The sequence below is a fragment of the Paroedura picta genome, chromosome 3 (assembly GCF_049243985.1).
Source record: "Paroedura picta isolate Pp20150507F chromosome 3, Ppicta_v3.0, whole genome shotgun sequence".
NCBI lineage: Eukaryota > Metazoa > Chordata > Lepidosauria > Squamata > Gekkonidae > Paroedura > Paroedura picta.
The window spans coordinates 91920911-91946715 of NC_135371.1; the positions used below are offsets into that span (position 1 = coordinate 91920911).

A 25805-nucleotide genomic window follows, 5' to 3' on the forward strand; every position below is an offset into this window, starting at 1 on the left:
AAAATTATTATTATTATTATTATTTAATTTCTAGACCGCCCTTCTCCCAATAGGTCTCAGGGCGGTTTACAACATAAATAGTTAAAACACAATAAAATCCCCATAAAAACCCCAATTAAAAGTTACATATAACATAACATATAGCGGCGGTGGTCACAATTCTGATCTTAGTTCAGCCTGGTGGAGAGAATAATGTTCAGAAGAGGGTGGCACCAATACAATAGATCTAACCATGATCTCGGTGTTAGAGATCTCAATATTGGAGGGGATCCTCTGATGGGTTAGTGGGAGAGCTGCCCTGGCCTCAACCATATGCCTGGCGGAAGAGCTCCGTCTTACAGGCCCTGCGGAAAGCTGGTAGATCCTGCAGGGCCCTTAGCTCTTCTGGGAGCTCGTTCTGGGAGCTCGTTCCACCAGGTTGGGGCCAGGACTGAAAAGGCCCTGGCCCGGGTCGAGGCCAGGCGCACATCCCGTGGGCCCGGGACAACCAGTAAATTCATACCCGCAGAGCGGATAATACTGCCTCTCCTCACTATCAGAGGCCCTAGTAACAAGCAAACACTTACGAGAGCAGTACAAGGCAGGATCAGGTCAAGCATAAGAACTGTACTAATAGTTTCACAGCAAAAGACAATGTACAAAAATCCCTGTGCAAAAGAACAACACCACAGAATCCTGTTGAAGACATACTCTGTGCAGAACTAGTTCTGTACACAACAGTAATTAAAACTACAACTCTCAGTTGAGTATCTGAATTTCAGACTGTCCGGGTTACCTTTACACAAAGTGAATGTTTTGTGAAATTGTATCATTTGAGTTTTTCTTGTTTTTAAACAAGAAACACATTAAACAATCAAAACACTGAATATATTTTTGTGATTTAATTTTATGGCACCCAATTCTTCCATGTTGTGAAGGCCTAGTATGAACTGAGAGACACGATTAAAATGTTAGCAGCAGAATAATGTGTTATAAAACAACGCTGGAAATGAACATGTAGCAAAGACTGAAATTAAAACTTGAAAGGAGAATTAAAAACAAACAAACAAGCCCAGCCAACCACAGCAAATCACTTAGTGACACATTCCCCAAAGACTCTGTGTACTGTACTCTTGGAACCACATCATTTGAACTGAACTGAATGAAGCTCCAGGCGTAATGGTATTTATGTCTGCTACTAGAAACAAGGTACTTCTTGGATTCCATACCCATTTTGTTTGCTATCTGTCAAATCTTTTTTGTACTATCGGTATCACCATCCCACAAGGAAATCTCATTTTAAAGATATAAAGTGTTTTATTGAAGGCTGTGGCTTCTGTAGTCTATTTGATACATACGCATAAGTTATTTGGATGTTGTTGTTTGGGATTTTGTGTGTGTGGGTGTTGGAGGTATAATTTCAACTCTAATTATAAAAGAGCAACTGCAAGTCAGCAGTTAAATCAGAATAAATTATAAAGATTTAGTTACTAAAAATGTCTGAAAGAATGAAGAACCTCTATGAGAGGCAATTTCAGAGCAAAGCAGGTTTGATCAGGTTCTTCCAGGCCACAGGAACCAGAAAGTAGGGGGCATGTGGCAAAAGTCCCCTCCCTACACAGCCACTTGCAAAACAGCATGTGTCCCATACAGAATTTACAGAAAGCCTTCATGCAATATACAATTTCCCATCTACCATATTCCTGTTTGGTATCTGGGCTTTTAATAAGCCAGCAAGCTTTGTATCTCCCAAATGTCAAGGCAGCAAAAGCATGTCTTTGCATCCCTGATGAAATGGAAACATTTCATAAACCTCACGGGGGGGGTGCAATTGAAAAGGAATGCTTTTGAATAAGGAATCATTATGAAGGAGGAAATAATATCAAAAAAGAAAGAGCACAGGCTGATACTTTTAAGCATTGAGGTTGGCAGTCATGCTGCTGGCAGAGATTTCAAAAAAGAAAGCACTAGCATTAGCATTTCCTTTTTAAAACTAGCAAAAGAGATGGGAATAAAGCTAGGACTGGGGAAGGATTCATGACTGTATTGGGGTGTTTATGGGATGGGCAACAGGAATAACAGATATGAAATTCCTGTTGCTGTGTATACTCAACACACAGGGTTGGTTACATGGACTACACACAGCTATTTCATGATCACTGAAATTACTACTAACTTGCATGCTCTGTGAATAGCTATTTTTAGGAATAGGCCTTTCATGTGGTGGGATGATGTGGATTTTACAAGAGCATTTATAATGTGTTTCATATGGTGTAGAGTCCTGGTGAAATTGCTGTATACGAGAGGAAGTTTTAAACAGGGCCGGCTCCCCCTTTCTCTTTGCTTTTTCATTTTATGCTATTTGTTTCACTATAGACAGACTTTTCTTAATTTTGTTTTCTCCAGTTCACTTCACACCTAAATAACAGCAACAGGACAAAAGTCCTGAGAAGCTTGATTACAAAAAGCAAGATTCTTAAAAGCAATTCAGCAACTGGGAATTTGTTAAAAGGTCTTAAGCAGAGTTACAACCTTCCAAGCTCCCTGACTTCAGTGGATTTAGGACTGCAGAAGGCAGGATTTCAGAAAGCAGGAGTTTATTCTTCCATTTCCATAAGGAAGAGGCAACTGACAAAACCAACAGCGCAGAAGAAGAAAGGAAGAGGATAGTGGTTGCTTGCAACCCATTCCCCTCTGTACGGGTATGCCGTATACGCTCTTGAATGTCTGCATAGCCATCACATTGGATCTGGTAGAGATAATCAAGGTTTTCCACTGGCTTGATGAGTTTAAATATTCTTATAATATTTCCACCATCTCATCAGTGCATTTAACTACTCATGTAAATTGGTGTACTTGTATATTGCAGGGACGAAAATCAAATCTATGTAGCATTCATCGATCTACATAAGGCTTTTGACTCTGTTAATAGATCTTTATTGTGGGAGAAGCTAAATAAATTAGGGATAGAACATCGTCTCTTATTTTTGCTTTGAAAATTGCATTAATCAAATACCTGTCAGATTAGATGAGATGCACAGAGCACTCTTTCTCATAAAATTCCTATGTCCAAGGGTGCCATGCAGGGACACATTTTGGTTCTCAGCTTGTTCAACTTGTTTCTATTCAACCTTCCTTTGTAGCTGACTACACCAGATGGTCACGTTCCTAAATTTAATCCCATTCTGTCGCGGTTCTCTCTGTCTTGACAGTCAGGCTTAAATGATCTTTTTGTAAGCTAGCTTCCTACTGTGACCAAAATTCCGTTTTTTATCAATTTTGATAAGACCAAAATTCTGGTTTTCTCTAAATCATGGACATGCCATTTCTTGGAAAATCGAAGGAAGATAAATCAAACAGGTTAAATTCTTTAGCTATCTAGGGATTCTTTTCCAGTATAACTTGAAGTGGTCCACCAGAAAGGGTATCATGTCCCAGCGGCTATCCAGATCTTTAAAGCCACTGTGATGTCACACCTACTCTATGGGATCCCTTTGTAGATCCAATCATTTAATAAAGAGGCTGAGCATTTATCTGCCTCTTTCTTATGCCGGACCTTTGGTGTTCCCAACTCTGTACCCTTTTTTTCCTTATGTGCTAAATTAGGACTCCATTCTATTGAATCTCACACATGGATTGCTACTATCAAATATTGGCTCCAGATACAATTTAATGTTCCACCAAATAGCCTGGTTACTTCTTTATTTGTGGACCTGTATATTCCGAAATGGTCCCAACTGAGAACTTCCAAATCAAATATTTTGGCATTGACCTAGACTCCCTAGTCAGTTCTGACAATGATTATATATTCTAAGTAATCCAAAGAAGAATTTGGGATATAAAAGGCCAGTTGATCTATGCAGGCACAGGTGGGATGTGCTCTCCTTGTTCCATGAGACTTTCTTATCCATCAAACTTCATGGTCTGCTACTTTTCTTATTTATTTATTTGATAATTTAATTTATATACTGCCACTCCCAGAATCACTGGCTTATGGTGGTTAACAACATATATACGATAAAGCATCAGTTCATAAAACATCAATACAAGTTAAAACATGCTAACATCATAAGATTACACAATAATCCCCATATTAACCAGAATCATTTATAAATACTAAACTCTCCCCAATTTCTGATGCAGTTTAGTCCAGTGGTCCCCAACCTGCGGGCCACGGCCCGGCACCGGGCCGCAAAGGCCATGGCGCCGGGCCGCAGCTCCCTCTCCCCGCCCCCCCCGCAGTAAAAAACTTCCCAGGCCGCAAGCTTGCGGCCCGGGAAGCTACTTACTGCGGGAGGTGCGGCCCGATCCGCGGGCGTGGCTCGCGGGTGCGGCCCGATCAGCGGGCGTGGCTCGCGGGCGCGGCCCGTTCCGCGGGCGCGGCTCGCGGGCGCGGCTCGATGCGTGGGCGCGGCCAGAAGCGTGGGCGGGGCCCGCGCGGGCACGGTCCCCGCGGGCGCGGCCCGATGCCCTGCCGGTCCCCAGCCTAATAAAGGTTGGGGACCACTGGTTTAGTCAATGGCTGGAAATAACTGGAGATAAAAGAAACCAAGGGCTGGCTCAGTCATCACTCACTGTGCCTGGCCTCAACCGAACACCTGGCAGAAGAACTCCATCTTGTAGGACCTGCAGGACCCAGAGAGTTCCGACAGGGCCTGCAGCCCTTCCGGGAACTCATTCCACCAGGTAGGAGCCAGGACTGAAAAGGCCCAGTCCGTGGTCAAGGCCAGGCACACTTCCTGGCCCCAGGACCATCAGCAAATTCGTACCCACACTTTTGAATTAATTTCATCCCATTCGTTCTGGTCTGTCCCTCTGGGACAAGAGAGAACAATCTGCTCCATTCTCCATACGGCACCCTTTTAAATACTTGAAGATGGTTATCAGATCCCCTCTCAGTTGTCTCCTCTCCTGGCTAAACAGACCAAACTTCCCCAGCCTTTCTTCATATGTCTTGGTCTCCAAACCCCTCACCATCTTTGTTGCCTTCCTCTGGACACGTTCCAGTTTGTCAACATCCCTCTTCAATTGGGGTGCCCAAAACTGAACAAGCGAGGCTGAACCAGAGCAGAGTAAAGTGGTACCATCACCTCCCATGATCTGGACATGATACTCTATACAGATACTTATCCTGGATGCTTTAGGCCAGTGGTCCCCAACCTTTATTAGGCTGGGGACCGGCAGGGCAATGGGTCGCGTCCGCGCGGGCCACGCCCATGCTTCGGGCCATGCCCGCGGGCCGCACCCACGGATCGGGCCGCACCCGCGAGCCGCGCCCAGCCGCGCCCGCGGGCCGCACCCACGGATCGGGCCGCGCCCGCGGATCGGGCGCGGCCTGCACGGGCGCGGCCCGGCCCTGATTCCCTCCCCGCCCTCCCGCAGTAAGTAGCTTCCCGGGCCGCAAGCTTGCAGCCTGGGAAGTTTTTTACTGCGGGGGGGGGGCGGGGAGAGGGAGCCGCGGCCCGGCGCCATGGCCTTTGCGGCCCGGCGCCGGGCTGCGGCCCGCAGGTTGGGGACCGCTGCTTTAGGCTGATCCTGCATTGAGCAGGGGATTCGACTATATGACCTGTATGTCCCCTTCTAATTCTATGATTCTATAAGCTATTCAGAGATCTTCTAAAGCATTTCAGTATTTAGTGATGCTGTTGTTGTATGTTGTATTGTACTCAAATGACTGTACAACTTATCCTTCAGAGGAAGAAAAAACAAATTGTGGTCCATAGCAACCTGGCACCAGAATACAAGTAATTACATTGAAAATAAAGAGGGCTTACATTGGATTGCCAGCTCTGAGTTGGGAAATACCTGAAGATTTTAGGGGTAGAGCATGAGGAGGACAGGGTTTGGGGATAGGAAGGACTTCAACAGTCCATACAGGCCACATTCCAAAGCAGCCATCTTCTATTGGTTGGAAATCAGTTATAACTTGGTGATCTCCAGCTATCTCCTAGAAGTTGTCCACCCTAGGCTTACAAAAGGTAACTCAGAAAATGATCTTTTTGTAAGCTAGCTTCCAGAATTCCGTTTTTTATCAATTTTGATAAGACCAAAATTCTGGTTTCAGAAAAGGAGACGAACATGGCAGTCTACCTGCTAATGGCATTCTTTGCCATAAGGACATTCTTCTTAAGAAGTTAATAGGATTAGTCAATTTTGTGAGCATAAGATTTATCAGTGGCTAGTAGCCATGATGATCATGGTGTCTCCCCTGCCAGGTAAGTATTGACTCCCAGTAAATTTACTGTTTTTTTATGTATAGATATATATGATGCTAACAGTTTTAATAGTTTTATATGATATTAATGATTTAATAGTTTATCTTTTGTTGTACAAATGATGGCTGTGTAATTTTAGATATGTCTACATGCTGATCTTGGGTCGTAATAAAGCAATTGATTGATAGTAGCCATGATGGCTCAATGGAACCTTCAGGTTCAGAACAATATTCTAAAATGCTGCTTATGCAGGGTGTGTGTGTTATATCAAATTATTGGGAAGATTTTCAGCCCTGCTGATTGGGCTAGCCACAGTGGGAAATAGAATTGTGGACTATAAGAATCTTTAATCTGATCCAGCAGTACTTTTCTTAAATTCACATTCTATATTGCCTTGCTATAAAACCTTCTGGCAAACTTTCCATATAAAATCACAACCTAATTTTTGACAGCCATCTGCTTAACTGGTGACATAACAACTTCACACAAGACATACCACTAAGTTTGGAACATTTCACAGATATTCCTATTTATTATACACTGAAGATTTCCATATTACCATTATAAATCAGAGGTTATTAATTGTTGGCAGATTTCAAGGAATATAGGGCCAGGGGTTCATACAGTGAATTTCCTTCCATTAATAAGCTGTCTCTGAAATACTATGGTCATTTCAAACAGTGCTGCTTTGTCTCCCTGCCCCTTTTCACCATGTGATCTTCCTTGGAGTTTTTAAAAATGTTCTGAGTTGAGCACTATAGAACTAAACCAGTATAGTACTGGGATGCTTTGAGTCCTTTGACAGGAACAGCACAGGAGCACGTGATTCAGAAGTATTCGGCAGAACTACCCCAGGTTGGTCACCTTAGCAAGAAAGAATTAAAATACAGCCAATTGAGCTTGGTTTCATTTCAGAGCTGGAAATTCCATGTATTGCATAGGGGCTTTGCTGTTGAAAACACCTCTGGTAAAACGAGGGCGTACCAGAACCTTGTCCAGCATTGTTGGGTGGATATATTTGTGCAGTATTACTAGTTGGAAACAATTTTATCTCAATGATTTTCATTACAAATCAATATTTAAACAGGAAATAAACAAGACTTTTATCTGTTCCTCTTAAATAAAACAGTAAGGCCACTAGAGGCCGTACCTGTCCGGGACTCCTCCATGCCCGCCCACACACTCACCTCCAGACCACCCCATGCGACGCAGTGAGGAACGCCTGCGTTCCCATGATGAGACGGGCCCAGGTACCACGGTGGGGAGGGCCTGGGAACAGAAGGGAGGGGCTGGGGGGGGAGAAACCCTCGCTGTGGGGACAGGGCCACCCTGCTCCTTTCCCTGCGCTGAAGACCGAGGCTCGGGGGGGGGGGGGTTGGGGGTGGTGCCAGGGTCCCACGCACCGCTGGAAGAGCTCCAAGGGGGCCTGTGACAGGAGACAACATGCTAATGCCCATTGTATTGCGATATACAATGGGCTTTAAATCTAGTTATTGTATAAACAGATATTGACCATGCATGGATCATTGGTTATTTTCTGTTACAAATTGACTCCATGTGCTATTGTGGCTCCTTATTTTCTTATTATCAATGGAATCAAGGCATCTCAATAATGCTGCTATAGCACTGAGTGCTATACTGGTTTCGCATTATAGCACATAATAATATGACTTTTTTTTTAAGTTCAAGAAGATTACATGGTGAAAAAGTGCGGGGGGGAGTGACATTGTAGGAAGTGTTATGGACATTTTAAGCAACACTCCACAGCAATTCAGAAGCACAACGAATGAGCAGAAAATGAAAGAAAGCCATTTCCCTCAAAACTGTCTCAACCATGCTTTGGTAACCTGACACAAGTGGACTTGCATGAAGAGCTAAGTAAATTCTGCTGGCAGCCAGTTACTAAAATGGGTCTGTCTGAAATGACTGAAAAAATGCATTAGCAACCAATTACTAAAATGGAATATAAGGCAGTTTGAAAATGGCCTATTATTATTGTGACTCGTCCTCCTAGCACAGATGATGAAGCAAACTTCCTATCCTATCACAGGATTGACTGCAATAATACAGCATCTAAGAGCTCATAATAAGGAAGTCCTGTGGTCAAGCATTTTACTCAGAAGCCTAGTTCATTGTGTAAACTTGATCTTAGTCCTGTTGGCACTAAGAAGGCTATGACCAAAAAATCCAATGGCCAAATGCAACTTACATAAACACACTCAAGAGAATCCTTGGGATACTTTTCTGGGAATAAGCCTCACTCAATATACCTGAGGAAGATTCTAAGGAGACCTGCTTTGTCAACAAGGAGCCATATACCCTTTTATTAAAATATATACAGGCAATTCACATTTTAAAAATAAATTAGGAAAATTTGGAGCAGGCATGTTCTCTGTATTGGCCACAAATTCAGTTTACTGTATTACAGGGAATGATGAGCAACAGAAAAAGCACAACAGGCACTATGCTTCTGAACTGCATGCTTGTATCTGACAAAAACCCACTAAAGCTAATTAAGATTCATGAAGTAGGATTGACAGGGGCCCTAAATGTTCCACCAGACTGCTTTATCCCTCTGACAGGATTTCAAAGGCGGAACCTGTTGCTCATATTTGGTACCCCAGAATGTCGGGGTGGGGAGGCAAGAGGAGCAACAGATTGTTCTTCTAAGCTGGAGTAAAAAAAAAACTGGCCAGCAGAGACTGGGTTTTGCACCCATCTTCACCTTCTGCTTCTCAATTTAGAAGAGATCTGAGATATCTGTCCTTTAGGGCAGGGGTAGTCAACCTGTGGTCCTCCAGATGTCCATGGACTACAATTCCCATGAGCATTTGCTGGCCGGGGCTCATGGGAATTGTAGTCCGTGAACATCTGGAGGACAACAGGTTGACTACCCCTGCTTTAGGGGAAAGCAGCAATTGGGGCTGTGCGACATTCCTTATAATGTTCAGTTTGCCCCTCAGTGAATGATATCCATCTACCATCTGTATAGATTCAAATGGGTGGCTGTGTTGGTCTGAAGTAGCACAATAAAATCAGAGTCCAGTAGCACCTTTAAGACCAACAAAAATTTATTCAAGGCATGAGCTTTCGAGTGCAAGCACTCTTCATCAGTGCTTGCCCTTGAAAGCTCATGCCTTGAATAAATCTTTGATAAAGGTGCTACTGGACTCTGATTTTATTGTACCATCTATATAGATAAGTAGCTTGTACCCTAACTTAGGCTAGAGATGTTCTTCCAGCCTAAGGAGCCTTCTAACATCCCCAATGGCTCTTTTGTCGGGGGAAATATTTAAATTTATCTCAGAGGAGTACAGGATTCTGTACATACTGTTACAAAGCCTGCATCTCAGGTAAGCAGGGCAGATACCTTGAAAGGACTGTTACTATAGCACAAATGGGTCAGAGTCAGAACTCTAACTGAATTAATCTACCTTGATTGGAACATTTTTCTGAGCCACATAAATGTGAGAAATCAGAGAAGCATCTACTAATAATTCTGTCCAGGCTTTGACTACCGAGAGATATGGTATGGCTTTTGCCTCTTTCTCTGCTAACATGTAGTACAGTGCAATGCATGTGAAGATGTCCTTGCTCTAATCCTTTCTGCACATCACTGCACAACAGGGGAACACACAGTATGATGGCATATGACATTTCCCCCCCTGCCAAACAGTAACAGGTAGGGGGCAGGAAGCAGAACAGACGTGAACAGCAGCAGTTCTGCATTCCTTGGAATATCCTATTCTGTCCTAACCTGAGAACAAGAACTGAAAACAGAGAGTAAAACCTCACTTTAAAATAAGAAAATCAATCCTTATGTAAAATGCAGCCAGCAAAATCCTTCCTCTTCAAAACATTGTTTTGAAGAACTTTTTCTCAGTCCCTCCCCCCCCCCCCAATATCTGTTGAGTTCTTTTCAAGCTAGAGCCATTAAACGAAGCAAAAATGTTGCCATTTCCCAGACACATCATGTACTCGTTTAGTTCAGATATCGCTTTGTTCTTCAAAGGGAAAGTTTCTAGGATGTTAATCTGTAACAGGGAGAAGCTTTGTGGGATTCAGTTTTGTTTCCTGTATTTTGAAAAAAACAAAAATCTGAAACAAGTGATTTGATACCTTTCAACAAGCAACACTAACTTTCAGAGACTTGCACAAGTAGTTATCCATTATCTCAAGCACCAACTGATGAACAACAATTGATGCTGCTTGCCATGCAGGGGAAGCATGATGTGTAAGCATAGAACACAAAGGAGTTTCATGCATGCATCTATTCCTTTACATAGGCCATACTGTTTTATACAGAATGAAAATGTTTCTATTAGGGCTACTCTGCTTCAGGCTAGGGTGTTTCGATTAGATAAACTGTCCATCCCTAGTTCTGAGATTCCAATTCAATGGATCTTCCAAACCTCTGCCCCGATGCACTTCTGCTATAAATGTAACACATTTAACAAACCACAACCATGGCTTCTTATCACCATCAAGGATTTTATATAAATAAATGTATGGATCAATTTTTAAATTTCACATTAATACACCTGCTCTTCAAAGGTAAACCAGATTAAATCCATAATTCCATATTAAATATGATCAGTGGTGTGCCAGTGTGTTCCACAATCAGATGTACAACTCTGATACTCAGTAAACAGCCCTTTCACATATGCAGAAAACCGTCACTTGGTATGTGGAAGCTTTGCTAGTCCAAGCATATTTACATGGAAATATTATTCTTGCTGTTATGTCTGAACTACAAATTATGGTTTGATTTCCACCAGCTAAAGTAGGAATTGTAGACCAGGGAAGGCAGGGAGGAGAAGGCAAACCAGAGTTTGCAGCCCAGAAACAATGAAGAGTCTCAAAGCATCTTACCTCCCCTTCCTGTCCCCTCTCCCCTGTGAGAGAGCTCTGAGAACTGTGACTAGCCCAAGGACACCCAGCTGGCTGTATGGAAGAAGAGTGGGAATTATACCCAGTTCTCCAGATTAGAGGCCACCACTCTCAAGCACTAGACTATGCTGGCTCATGACAAGCTGAACTGGGACAAGTGTAAACGGTTTGGCTATGCATATGGTGAAAAAGAAGGGGGAAGGAACACGGGAACTCCCTACGCTCTTCAGCAGTATGCCAAACTGTGACTTGTTGGCACTTCTCATCTATGTCACTGAACACTCTAGAAAAGCATTCAGCAAACGACTGCAGCTTAATAGACGGAATACTCGTTTTGTGTCAGGAAGGCCTACACCAAAGTCCTTAACCCTCCAGTTACTAAACATTCTGGGTCATATGGCAAAGTAACAATCTCTGCAAATAATTTACCTCACAGGGCTTTCCTATGGATGAAATGGCATAGCCCTATGCATGTTATTCTGAACTCCTTGAAAATAATCACTGGATAACAAACCCTGTTTTAAAGCAACAGCAGGGAGACTGAGAATGCATCACTTTAGACATTTGGCTGTATACTAGGTTCTGCATCAGATGTGTAACAAATTATAGGACTCATGCCTTCATTACCTGAGGTATGCATAATATATTATAGTTCTTTTCATATTGTTTCACATCCTATGAATTCTTATCATTTTAAAGATAGGAGACTGAGGCTGGGAGAAAGTAATTTGCCCAAGGATATTTATTTATTTATTGTATTTCTATACCTCTCTCCCGCAAGGCTCAGGGCGGTTAACACAAAATGCTCAGTGAGCTGAGATACTAAAGAAATGCAATAAGAACATCATTACCCTAGACTTTAATTATGTTCTGTGCAATGCACAGTCATTTTGTTTCATGTACAGGCTCATGCCACTGTTGCTATTGTAAAGGTAGTCCTTAAATTCAATTTTCTCATTATATAAATGCTTTAAATATCTTCACAGGGCTTTTGGATAAGTGAGGTTGCCAATGCAATAAGATGCTTCAACTTGAATGGGGGTATGGAGGCTGCAGGGAAGATTGGGATGAATCAAAATGATTTGTTTACCATTGTGAATATAATTCACCATTAAATTAACAAGAAACAAAGTGAAATGAAGAAAGAAATACTGTGATATATTATAGAGAATAATTTTCAAAACTCATTGCAAGAAGGTTGCTGGATTCAAAAGGACTAATTCATGGAGGCTGGTCCTTTGACTGAGAAAGTAAATCCCATTGACTGCAATGAAACTAACAAAGAACTTCCAGACCAGCCATTAGGTGACGAATATACAGTGACTCAACTGAAAGCCTGTTGCATCCAGGAATGCAGCAGGCGCTAGCGGCAGGCCCCCCATGACAGCATTGCTGCCACCTTGCCTGGTGCTCCTGCTGGCTGCGGGGCCATTGGCCCCGGAGCTGGTCGCGTGCTGCGCCACACCTGAGCGGCCAGTACCGGTGTGAGGCGGGGCGATGGACCCGCAGCTGGCTGGGCTGCCATTGACATTGGCAGCTGGGCCAATGGCCCTGCTGCCACTCAGCCTGCCATATGCGCAGGTCCATCAGCGGCTGAGGTAGCACCCTCCTCGGCAGCTAGCCAGCATCTGGAGGCGGGCGCTCCAGGAGCTGGCGCAATCCAGGAGCGACCAGCTTTGCTGGCCATGCCCAGATTGGCTCATGCAGGCCAGACACTGGACATGTCCCATACAGCGCTCCGCCCATAGTGGCTCTTAGGAAATGTTAGGAGTCACTAACTAATAGTTAGGATGACAGTCAAGAACAGGGCACACTAAGCCAAGATATGAAACTGAATGGAGTTCTGTATGGACACAGTAAGACATCTTGGAGTAGAAACAGATGGAGTAGATATAGAGGTAGTAGATACCAGCTTGGGTTCCTCAATGTCTAAAGAACCAGCATGTCATTGATCCTTGTAAGGACACTGTGGAAATATTTGTTTAGAAAAAGTTCCATGTTGCCTCTCCAGAAAACCTACTTCAGGTGGCTTGCAAAGTAAAACATAATAAGAACATAATACCTTAATAAACTAATAAAAATCCAGCCAAAGCATAAAACATTGAGCAGTTTAACAAGAGTTTAAAAATATGTTTGTTTTGTTTGGCATTCTCTTCCCTCCTTTCTGACCAATGTTTTAATTGCTGTTTTAATGTATTTGTACATATTCTAACTCTGTGTCTAATATGCTTCAATCATGTGTTTGTGGGGGAACTGATTTCAATGATCTTAAAATGTGATTTTATCATGTATGTTTTAAATTGTTAGCCACCTTGGAGGCCCCTATGAGAGCAGGAAAGTGAGATATACATTTTGCAAATAAATACAACAAATTAAAAAAAAAGTTCTTCACAGTTCAATAAAGGGGGAGGGGAGACATGTAGATGCTTCATAGAATAAAATTAGGCACACATTTATTACATCTTAATATTTGAAATGGCCTTCAGATTTTTTTTTCAGAGGTGGAAGAAATAACCTTTTGTTTTGTAAGTATATGTTCAGACCTTTGTTGACATAAAACTGTAGAATCCACACTAGGTTGCACAGAGCAAGAATCTATCCTTGCCTCATAAATGTTTATGTTAAACCCATGAAACTGTATGCAATTGACCTCAGCTTGTCAAGCCAAAGGGAGTCCTTTTGTTTATTGAGGTTGGGCAAGACCAGCTGACAAACACCTATGGTAAACCCTAGCTCATTTCCGTAGCTCACACACCCAGTTCCAAAATTAAGAAACATACAAGTGCTTCTTCAAGCCTTTTGCCTGCTGTAGATTACCAACCTGCTACAAGATACAACAACGTTCAGAAAACTCCCTCAGGTCTTGACTTAATTATATTACCAGAGCAAGGAGAATAGTTTAATCTGATTGAAGTTTCAACATGTCTGACCTTCAAGATTTAGAATCATCTAAAAGATAAATCTACCTGCTCAAGAGTCACAACAATATGATTTTAAAATTATTGATATCATTTTTTAGGATGTACTTTTATGACTCAGTAATTTATACTGAGGTAAAAAAATATCATCAGAGGGTGCTGCCTTTCACACAGGTGTGCAACAGGTATGGCTTTCACATGTCTTCATTAGATAGTACTTTCAAAGAAAAAAAAGCATGCTGGATGAGGTTTTATCAACTAACAGAAAGATTACATCATGTCTGGATACACTGTGGCCTGGTATAAAGGACAACCGAGCAATTTATAACATGGTAGAAGATTATAAACAAAAAAAGTCTAGGTGAAATCAGGGGTAGCGTCTAGATCTTTATCCTGAATTCTTACCCAGTGTAGCTCAACTATTTGCCACCACTGACCTGTTGGTTTATACCACTCCAGACTGAAACGGTACTCTTTTTTTAAAACCTATCCTTCGGGGAAAGGGGTATACAAATGCCACATCTGCATATTTTTCAGCAAATGTTTAAACATGCAGCCAAGTCACATCTACACCAAAGAGGACATGGAGACCTTCTTAGCCATTAAAATAAAGCAAGGTACTTCTCATAAAGAGATATATTTATATACAGAATAACTGTTCAGACTCAGAGATTACAGACCACCAAACTCTGGCAAACGAGGAATTATTGCAGGTGAAAATGTGTGTGTGGGGGGGTTGGGGGGTGGGGGAGGTGGAAACCTGATAGCCTCTTGTCTAATTTGTCACTTCAGCTACTTCAGTTGTTACTGAGTCCTTAAGAACTGTAAATAAGAAAAGAAAGAAAATGGCTCCTGGAAAATACAGAGTTGCTGCCAAATACAATTTACAATAAATAAGACCCTGGTATATAACAAGTAATATAAGTGTGCAGACAAAAGAACTGGAAGTGAATTAGGAGAAAAGAGCAAGGGCCCAGTAGCATCTTAAAGACTAACAACATTTGTAGCAGAGTATGAGCTTTTGTGAGCTTTCAGTGATTCACAAACGCTCATACCTTGCTACAAAGTTTGTTAGTCTTTAAGGTTCTATGCTCTTTTCTATGATACAGACAGACTAACATCCTGACCTATCTTTGTAGGAGTAAATTACTGAAAGTGACAAAAATAGATAGGAAGAGAGGAACATTAATAAATCCATCACACTAAACATAGCGCTGCAAATGCATCCTTCCTTCACGTAAAAAGGAGAAAATTTAGAATGTATATACATAAGTACAGAAACAAGCAAATATCAAAGCAAGACCAGCCTTCCCCTCTACACTATGGCAAGTATTTTCCTTGCAGCCTAGATGCTCTAAAATTGCTAATTCTACCTATGTGGACACAAAGACTGCCTCAGACAATATGGCTCCCACACAGAAGCCTCTTGAAATTCACTGTGTGGCAAGCCATTTCATGTGTACCATGTTGACACAAGGATTAGCCCACACAAAACATCTTGCTACAGGGACCAGCAACATGCTGGGTTTGTCAGGGATACCCTTGGTGTTGCTGACCTCCACTCTATAAGTGCACTTTTGCAAGAATGCAGTCATCAAGACTATGGATATGGGTAATCACTCACAATACTCACAAAGGTCAAAATAGTATGAAGTTGTGTTGGTCATTATCAATGACATCTTCCAAAGGACCTGTACAATACATATCACAATAATACCCCCAAGTCACCTTTTGAGAGAAAGGATTCTTCCTCAAAACACCTTTGATCCTCCCTCCTTGTTCTTTCTACTCATTACCATGATATAGACAAGTCTAGATTTCAGACATGGCTCCTATATGCAACACCCCCCCACACACACACACACATACACACACTGCTTTAAAAAGGAAAAAGGAAGATTGGACATTGTTATTATAAGAATAGTACAAAAGAAAACAATGGCAGCATGCCCTTAGAATGTACTGTCCCTCTTTTTCGCAGTTTAATATTAAATAGATCCATGGCCCTAAACGTTGTTTGGAATACTTACCCCCATCCTGAAAACCAGAATGATGCCTTGCCATCCTTAAGGGATAAAAAGGATGTTTCTTTGGTGTATATGTTTGTTTTGAGTGCTGGGGGAATGGACAGTGACAGCCTCAATGAGTATATCATAATGGCTTGTGGGATAGGTGTGCCCTCTCTGAGTAGTATTAAAACATGAATGCCCTTGATCTTCCTTAAAATATTATTATAACTGAAGTATTTTTGACACAATAACAAAATACATGACAGAATACCTTGACAGTTTGAAAAAAGCAGCTTTTGAGGTGGCGGTGGGGAGTAAGACAAGGAAGGATTACAAAATTAATCCTTGCCTCCTACATATGTTTACATGAAACCCTGACAAGAAATAAGCTACTTGCTCATATGCAGATTCACAAGGGTAATGCATAATAATCCCATTTCAGGGGGGGAAAACAGAGGGTGAAAATGCATTTCAGATTTTAATACTAAATACTGTTGTTAAGAAATAAAGTAAATAAATAAAAATAATAATGGGGCAGAGTCAGAGGGTATTTTGGGAACGGGATTCAGACATGAGGCACCACAGATGAAGGGCTGCCAACTCAGGGTCGGAAAATTCCTGCTGATATAGGAATGGAGTTTGGGAGGGAAGAATGCCATAACAACAACCTTCTAATGTCATAATTTGCCCCAGGGGGACTCATCTCTGGAGACTGGAGACAAGCTGTAATTCTCAGAGAACTCCAGCCCACATCTAGAGGTTGGCAACCACACAGATCAGCGAGTCACTCAAGCCTATTATACTTGTTGATGCTTGCACTCCCTTCTTGATAGTTTGAAGGTGTTCCCATAGGAACACATCAAGTTTTCCAGAAAATCATGCCAGAGATGGAACGAGCACTCGGGAAACTTAAGCTTGGTCTCAATCAGGAATCATTGAGAAGAAACACATTAAAGTAATCCCTTCAAAGTCCCTGTCATCTCTCAAAAAAGCCAAATTGCTCTGCTTGCTAAAGCTATGTCTTCAGCTGGGCACTGTTTGCATTCACCCATGCATCGACAATGATGATGATGATGATGTCATCCGTTCAGTCATGCCCAACCCTCGGCGATTCTATAGGAAAGTCTTCACCATGAATACCTGTCTCTTACTGCTCCTTTTAATTGGTTCATGGTCATCCTTGTATCGGCTTTGATTGTGTCAACAATAAACTGAAGCAAACTTGAAGATTCCAAGGTGAAGGAAAGGACATTAAGTTACCAATTGGATAGTCGGAGATGTAGAAATACTTTGTCAAGGGTAAGATACGTTTGTTTTAAACACATGTTTACCTAAAGCTTATTTCTCTGCAATGTCTACAAAGTGTATGGAATCATTTAAGTCTGAGCCAAATCTGTTCAACCTTGGTAAAGCACCTTAACATCAAACCTACATACTGACCAGCAAGTTCAAAAATAGGATATAGGCAGTGAGAAAAAGTGGATTGGGATGATCTGAGGACCAACTGTTTCAGGATAGCTTGACATAAGGTCGCCGTAATTTCATTTGTATAACAGACTTTCTATTTTCTGATGCCTTTTGGTTGACCTGTGGCGATAGTTGGTTTGGTTGACCTGTGGCGATAGTTGGCAAGTCAAGTATGCAAGGCTTCCTGTGACAGCAGAGGTCCTGATGCAGGTAGACTGCTGGGCTGTCATTGGGTCAAGAGCACAGATAACTCTGAGCTAAATAAATTGCAAGTATTGAAGTACATCACGCAACGGGCTTTTGAAATATTCTTTTCACTTGAAGGTAACTTGCTGGCACTGTCTTGTGGTCCCATGCCAGGCAAGAACAAACCACACTAGATGCCTCTTAAGTAGGGTAAGATTGCCAAGGGATCCGGAGTTGTAGAAATATTACAGGAGTTGTAGAAGCAACTGAATAGCTAGCATGCATATCTAACTGTTTATGGCTTTTGTTGAATAAACAACAGGAAGCAATAAATGCTGGTAGACTTACTTTGTGTTAGTCTTAAATGCACCTGGCACTGGATACTCACCTAGGAAATGCCAACAACCAGTTGCAGAACAGTAGAATCAATTGTACTTCTTATGACTACTGTCTTAGAGGTTTCACTAATGAAGTAATCCATTTTCTCTTCTATAGGTTTGTAACATGAGCAGATCAGTGTCTACGTTTTCCATTATAACTTAATCACTCGAGTATTTTGTACTATTGGTCTGTTCTATTTTTTACCAAGGTAGTCATGTCTTCTTTTAGGGACCAAGCTTTAAAAAATCTACACAAAAGCAAGTCCCATTTTATACAGTCAGGCTTACTTCCAAGAAAGTGTTCTTAGAACTGCTGCCTTAGTTTGTTATTCCTGCTATTTCACTGCAAACAAAGTTTAAAAAATTTAAGAACCAGGGAGCGATTCTTTACAATTTTTTCTTTCTAACAATTTTGTAGAAGCTGTATTTTAGCAGCTGGTACTTTAGTCCAAGCTAGTCCCATCTCATCAGACCTCAGAAGCTAAGAAGGGTCTGCAAGGGTTAGTATTTGGACAGGAGATCACCAAGGAAGGCCACGACCATGATGCAGAGGCAAGCAATGGCAAATGCTTTTGAAAGTCTCTTGCCTTGGAAGCCCTGCAGAGCTGCCGTAAGTCAGATACGATCTGATAGCAAAGAGAGAACTTTTACATTTATTTTCTATGTAAAGTAAAATAAACCTGTAATTACCAAATTACTTACTTGTCCTATATTGATAATATTTGTGGTTTTTAGTGAGGTTTATTTCAGGTACCAAGAGGGGGTACCAGATCCTTCAATATTTTTCTTGCATGAATTTTGGCCTGCTCCTAAAGAGACCAGAAATCATTCTGGAACAAACCAAAGTGCAAGGGAGCATCCTTAATACTTCAGCTTATTGTGATGAGGACTTGGACCAAGGGAGCCAGTGGAACAATAATGCTCCCAGCCGGTGGCAATTGAATTTTTAAAAGCAATTCTCCATTTTCACTTTTTCTAAATTTCATTTTAGTTTTTGTCTATGAGCTGAACCAGATCCTTTGGGACAACGTAAAATGTCAAGCTGTAAACTGTCCATTGTACCTTTCATAGAATCACAGAATGATAGTTGGGTCATCTAGTCCAAGCGCCTGCACTATGCAGGACACTCACAATCCTATCACTCATCCACTGTAACCTGCCACCCCCCCCCCAAGCCTTCACAGAATCAGCCTCTCTGTCAGATGGCTATTCAGCCTCTATTTAAAATTTTCCAAATTTTCAATAATTTAAACATTAAACTATCACCTAGAACATGTGCTCAGCATGGTTCTGTCATCAAATGTCATCTTCATTTATATGTGATTGCAGGTGAGTTAACAGATGGCTTCCATACTGTAAAGCTGGACCTTCCCTGAACAAGTAGTATGTTAAGCAATTCCATTAAAAAAACCCTCTTATCAATCAGATCATACCTTTCAGCTAAAACCAGACTCTGCTGCTTTGCTTTACAGGCCTTCACCCTGATCTAGAGAAACTAATGTAATGTTGGAGAAGTCCAATGTAAGTCCAATTTTTTTTTTGCAGAATGGTTAACCCCACCCCAAAGCCCAGTACTACATGAACAATACACCTGCAGGGATCAGCACAGTCAATTTCCCAAGTCCCAGTCACTTGTTAAAGGAGATAGAAAAGGATAGAGAAGCTATGTTGGTCTCCAGCCAAATGCCCCCTTCCTCCTTGTCCACTTGGTAAGTGCTAAATACTATAGGTTTGGGACAACGCTAGGCACCTCTTGGGCAAGCTGAAATGTGCGTTTGTATCTGAGTGCTAAGGATTCTTTTGCTTATGGGTCTTTGCTCCAATCACTCTATATAATCCACATTTGCAAAATGTATTTCAAATGCCATATTGTTTCCCATAATCATGCCTAGTTGATAAGAAAAGTCACCCACACCTCCGCTGGGATAAAGCACCGAGTTCCTCTCTTCATAATCTGCCAAAAGCTTATGGTATTATTTTCATTCACAGACATCGCCCATTGTTCTTATAAACTCGCAGCGGTAATTTCCTTTGTTGGGGAATAAGTTTTTTCCCCATTAATAGCAGTATTCATTTTGTTTCACAATGAAAATTACCTTGATCATTGGAGAATGGAACTGTTCTAAGCCCTTTTTAGAAAAAAGTGTATTGCATGTTTGTTTACAGCTTCATCTCGAACAGGAAATTGTAGAGTTGGAAACAAGTGCTAAAAAGGTAATCAAAATAACCAAGGAGTTGGGACACCTTCCCACTAAACATGGCCAAAAACATTTAGGGTTTTTACAACCTAGAAACAAAATGACTTAACAGGGAAGAGGATTTTTAAAATTATGCATGGAGAAAGCAGAGAGACTGTGACAACAAAATTAGCCTCTTTCTAGAACTAAGGGCCACCCAATTAAATTGTTGGGTATTAAATCCAGGACAAGCAAAAGAAAATATGTCTTCATATTAACACTGGAATTCACTTCCCTAAGTTGTGGTTAAGGTCAGTGCTTTAAAAGGCTTTAAAGGACAAATTTTTGGAGGATAGATCTAATACTAGCTATGACAGCTAAACATTAACTTCACTTTAGTACATGCTTCTGAATGGAGGGAGCAGAACTGTTGCTTTCCTTACATGCGGGATTCCTGACTGGATAATTTCAGGGGGGAAATGGTAGACCAAGTGGACTTCGGTATGATCCATTAGGATTCTTTGTATTGTCAGCCTGGGGCATATCAAGGTTTAGTTATTTATTTTTTGCCCAGCCCGTTTTACATGGGGGGGGGGGGGTATTCTGTAGGCAATTTTTCTACAAGCTTATTTCATCAGCACCTAACTGTCGACATTTTCCCTTCATAGCTTTGAAATGCCTCTTCATCTAAAACATGAGTGCATCTTACAAGTGCCTCTGCCATCAGCTGCCCAAGTAATTCTTTCTCCTTTTATAATTTCAATACCAGGCATTGCCAATATATCCAAATAACCCAAACAAAAATATACAGACCTTGTGGAAAACAATCAAATTTTGATCCAAGTATTTTGTCTATATGTACAGATGTAAAACATACAGCACCACAAATGGCTAAGAATCCTTACACATCTGCCCTTTAGGAGTTGCATGAAGACTTATTATATAGGAGAAAGGCAGCAAAATGAGAACACAATCCTTACTGGCAGTTCACTGTGACTGAAACTAAACACATTCCACAGCAATATAATTCCATGTCTGCAAAGGAAAATTATATTTGACTTATATACATCAAAAGTTTATAAAATAAAAATTTTAAAAATTGTACTAAGAGGCCAACTAAAAGAAAGCAGAAAGAGAAAAGGCAATTTATATTAAATGCATTTGTTCTTTTCACATCAATAGACTAAGCACAGGATTCATACTATAGTAACAAGTGAACCAGCAGTTAGATAGATCCAAGTGGGTAGCTGTGTTAGTCTGAAGCAGAAGAACAAAGTTTGAGTGTAGGGGTGCCTTTAAGACCAACAAAGTTTTATACAAAGTATAAGCCTTCAAGTGCATGCACACTTCCTCAGACACAATTACACCATGAATAAGACTCTGTTGGTCTTAAAGGTGCCACTGGACTCAACAACTGTAAACACCTTCCTGCCGCCTGCAGACTGAAAACGCAGAAAACCCGAACACTTTTACAGGTTGATGATTCTCTGTGATGTTCACAGAACTACTTCCAAATCAGCATGCTCCAGCAAGAGCTTAGGATCATAGTCTGATGCTTGAATATTGCCAGAATTCGGGAGGATGCAGACAGGCCAAGAAAACTCCAAGCTTCTTCCTTGTCAAATTCCCTTTCAGCATACCCCATAAACCACTTTTTGCAGCACTAGATTATTTCAGTTTTTGTTTTCTATGCACAAATGCCAACTTAATGGGGGGGGGGGAATCAGATCTGCTTTAAGAGAATATTAAGAGACAGGTTCAAAATGTGGGCACTGTCTTGTGAACTTGTAACCTATCTCTTCACTATTCATAGTACAAAGTGCAATTACAAATAGCAGAAATGGGAAAAGATTCCCTTTCCTCCCTCCTCCATCGCACCAATATGAATCTGGTTTAAATATAGCCAGCTTCCCAAAATTCCTAGTTCTACCCATATAAAAAAATGGGTGATATTAGTTTTCCTTAATAAAGGCTAACGTTACAGTCTGTGCATCTCACCCCAAAGAACTGAGGTTACATTGAGTACGTGCATGCAAAAATTTTACATTTGCAAAGCTAACTGCAATGTAATTGTTCTCCAGTACAGTTGCACATGAAGGAGCAAATTCTTCCATATAAATCCTCACCCAACAAAAAAAGTTTTCCTTTTGACAATCTCAAAAGCAACCTCTGATGCAAAAGCAACAAGTACACGAGGAGACTAGAGCTACAATTCTAGACACACTTAGGCTGCAATCGAAATGGTTCTTTCCAGAGATGAAGTCCTACTGAGTAACACTGAACTGACTTCTGAGTAGACATGCTTAGGATTATTCTCTTACTCTAGGGAGTCACTCCTAAAGAACTCTGTGGACTTGACTTCTGAATAACCATGCTTACAATTGTCCTGCAGAGCCCTGGCATTTATGCCACTCCAGGCCCCGTGCCTGTACACACCTGAGTGAAAATAAATCTCTTAACACCCCAATCCTAAGCATATGTAGTCCCGTCAACCAGTCCCCTTAATTTTAGTGGCCCTTGCTGGCAATGGCAAAGAATGCTTCAGCTCAGACACAACAAACAGACAAACGATGAGCCTCTGGGATGAACACAAGATGAAATATTAAAGAAATAGATGGTTCTAAAAAGAGCATGCCATTATAAATATGACTGCATGAAACATTAGAAAACTCTGTGATACAAGGGAAGGAACTCACCAAAGGTGACATAGATCCATTTGGCAGGTAAGGGTCAGACAGCATAAGGAGAGGGTAGCCAGAATAAGCAGACCCTTTGTACATTCCTGGATCCTGGTGCTTTAAGCCTGTTGGAATGAAAATTCGTCATTAAGAACTTTGACAGCGGCTTTCACACACTACTTGTCCAGTTGCCTAAAAGGGTGCATCATCTCTATGCAGCTGATTGTTTGGTTCCGTGCCTCTTTCTCAGAAACTCTTCCACACAAAATTAATGAAGAGGTGAAGTGCAAGCAGGCACCACAATCCCCCCAGCCCCTCCTCCCTGTATGCAACCCTGGTCTCCCAGTCAGGTACCAGCCAGGTCCAGACCTGCATCAGGAGCCTTTTAGACCACCTCTGCTTTCCTTAACAATCTGATGTGCATTTTTCTACCCCGGTATAAAGCACTCCATTAAGCACCCTTCAATATGGGGTGGGGGGAGGGGAGGAGATTGTTGATGCCCACAAAGTTTCAATGGGAGTGACTTGTTAAGTTTCCTCTGTGGAGGTTGGGGCAGGCCAACAAGTCCCCTGCAATTCTTCCTTCCCTTCTTTGGTTTAGCCAGAAGAGACTGAGGATTTCTCTCATGAATGCCAGTGCTTAGGCTGCCACTCCACTCACAGAGGGTCAAGTTGAGGGTGAAAAGGGACATTTGGCAGCTAGGAAGGAAGAAGAGCTTTTTTGTACTCCACTTTTTACTACCCAAAGGTGTCTCAAAGCGGCTTACAATTGCCTACCTTTGCTCTTCCCCTGTAAGGCTGAGAGAGCTGTGACTGGCCCAGAAGGCCTCATGTGTCTCACAATTGCCTACCTCTACAACCTCTCTCTACAACTGGAACCTTGTGAGGTAGGTGGGGCTGAGAGAGCTCTGAGAGAACTGTGACTGGCCCAAGGTCACCCAGCACACCTTATGCATCTCAAAGTGGCGTAAAATCACCTCCCCTTCCTCTCCCCACAACAGACTCCCTGTGAGGCAGATTGGGCTGAGAGAGCTCTGCAAGAACCTTGTCTGGCCCAAGGTCACCCAGCTGGTTGCATGTGGAGAAGGCTGGGGACTGAAGCGCGGGCAGGGCGAATGAAGGGCTCCTGCAACTGACCGTCTTCCATGGGGTCTGGCAGTTTCTCTTGGTAGACTCTCTGAGGGTCTTGCAGCCGCCTGATCGCCTGTGCGGAGGGGGAGGAGAGGGGGGGAGGGAGAAAGGAAAGTGTTTAGTTCACTGTCCCGCCCGGCGAAGAGGACGCGAGTCGGGCGCGGGAGGCTCTCTGGAGCGCTGCGGGGCTGGGTCCTTCTCACCTCGCCGTGGACTCCTGCCGTGGCCCCCGCCGCGCTCGACGCCTGGCCGCTGCTCCCGCCGGGGCTTTCGGACTCGTTCACCAGGGACGACTTGAGATCGGCCAGGTCGCCCTCGGTAAAGACGCTGGCCGGCAGCTTCTCCTCTTGCTCGCCCTCGTCCTTGAAGGCGATCATCTCGTCCGTGGCCCCCAGATCGTCGCCGCCGCCGCCGTTGAGCTGGGGCATTTTCTTCCGAGTCCCGCGAAGAGCGAGCGAACTTCTCCGAGGGCTGCTCGGCCGGGTAGGGAAGCAGGGGGGAGATCGGGATGGATGGGATTTCTTTTCGAAGGGCAGCTCGAGCTGAGGACTGACCTCCACGCCTCCCGAGGAGGAACCCTCTTTGATGTCGGAGCCGGTCTGGCAGCCCACGAGGGGGGGGGAGACAATCGGAAGGAGCGAGGCAGCCAGCGATCAATCAATTCAATTCACCCCCGCCGCCGCCGCCCTCCCCTCCCCTTCCCGCCCGCCCCAGGAAAGTTTGACTAAGTGGCAGCCTGGCGAGAGAGGAGCGCCGCCGCGCCAGAGGGCTCTGCTGGGAAAGGCACGGAGCGCCCGAGTGAGCGAAGGCTCGGGAGTGCGCGAGCCAAGGAGAGCACGAGAGAGCCCCCGCCGAAGGCTGGCGACATCAAAGCAGCCGCCGGCTGATTGACAGCGGCGGGGCGGGGTCGGAGGAGTCTTTCCCAGCGACGCGCTCCAACCTTAAAGAGACAGTGCGCCCTTTTCCCCGGCGCCTGGAGGGCAGCCCATCGCAAGGCGCCGGGACCCGGCTCTCTCCTCCGGGGGCCAGAAAGCAACGCCTCCCCGCCCGCCGGGCAGCGACGCTTCGAACAAGGCGGCAAAAGGGCAGACCTGGAGCACCGCGGACGGCGCCGCGCGTCGATGGTTCAGCCGCTCGCTGGCGCTCTCTTGATCGGCAGGGCCATTGAAGTCGCCGCGGACTGGGCTCGGAAGCCGCGCCGAGAGATCCTGCGAAGGGGCGACTATTAAATCCACGCAAGGAGCCCTGGACCCGCCCAGTGACTGTCGCTGGCCTCCGCGGTTTGTCCTCAAGCAAAGGTTGATTCTTCCATTGTGACCGTTCCCCAAAGCGCCTCCTGCAAAGGTGATGACGAGAGCCAGACTTAAGAGCTGTGCGAAGGTTCACCCCCCCCCCCCCGCTCCTCGCTGTCCCTTCAGATGCCTATCAGAGCTTGCAGTGCCACGGGCTTCCAGCCTGACATGTCACGGCGAGGCTGCGATGCATGGGCTTGGGAGTCAACTGCGCTGAACACGGTGTGCTCCAAGGAAAGGTACACAGACCCGGGCCTTTCGGTGGTTCTGTTGACAGTTTTAGGGTGACTGGACCAAAATTGCAGCCTTTTGACGCATGAGATTAAAAACAAACAATCGCACCTTGTTTCCTGCTGCTGTTCCAATCCTGCACACGGAGCCTTTTACGTAGAAGGCGCAATAATTCCAATGGAACTTACTTGCAAGTGAGGATAGCGGCTGCGTTGCCTTTATTTATTTATTTTTAAAGGAATAGACAGAACT

The 25805-nt window shown here is 43.3% G+C and overlaps 1 protein-coding gene across 14 annotated transcripts in view; it reads right to left on the reverse strand.

The window, feature by feature from the left end:
- Positions 1-25372, reverse strand: part of TCF7 (transcription factor 7) — a 160244-nt gene extending 134872 nt beyond the window's left edge. For 4 of the 14 annotated variants that reach the window (XM_077326851.1, XM_077326844.1, XM_077326850.1 and 1 more), the window contains exons 1-3: positions 24234-25366; positions 24037-24103; positions 22918-23024 (exon numbers count right to left, since the gene is read on the reverse strand). In XM_077326851.1, the coding sequence (XP_077182966.1) occupies positions 22918-23024; positions 24037-24103; positions 24234-24458 (399 nt within the window). In that variant the 5' untranslated portion in view covers positions 24459-25366. Of the gene's footprint in view, positions 1-22917; positions 23025-23268; positions 23290-24036; positions 24104-24233 lie in introns of those variants that run through there. The other 10 variants (XM_077326842.1, XM_077326840.1, XM_077326845.1 and 7 more) reach the window with 7 other exon arrangements.
- Positions 25373-25805: the final 433 nt, after the last annotated feature.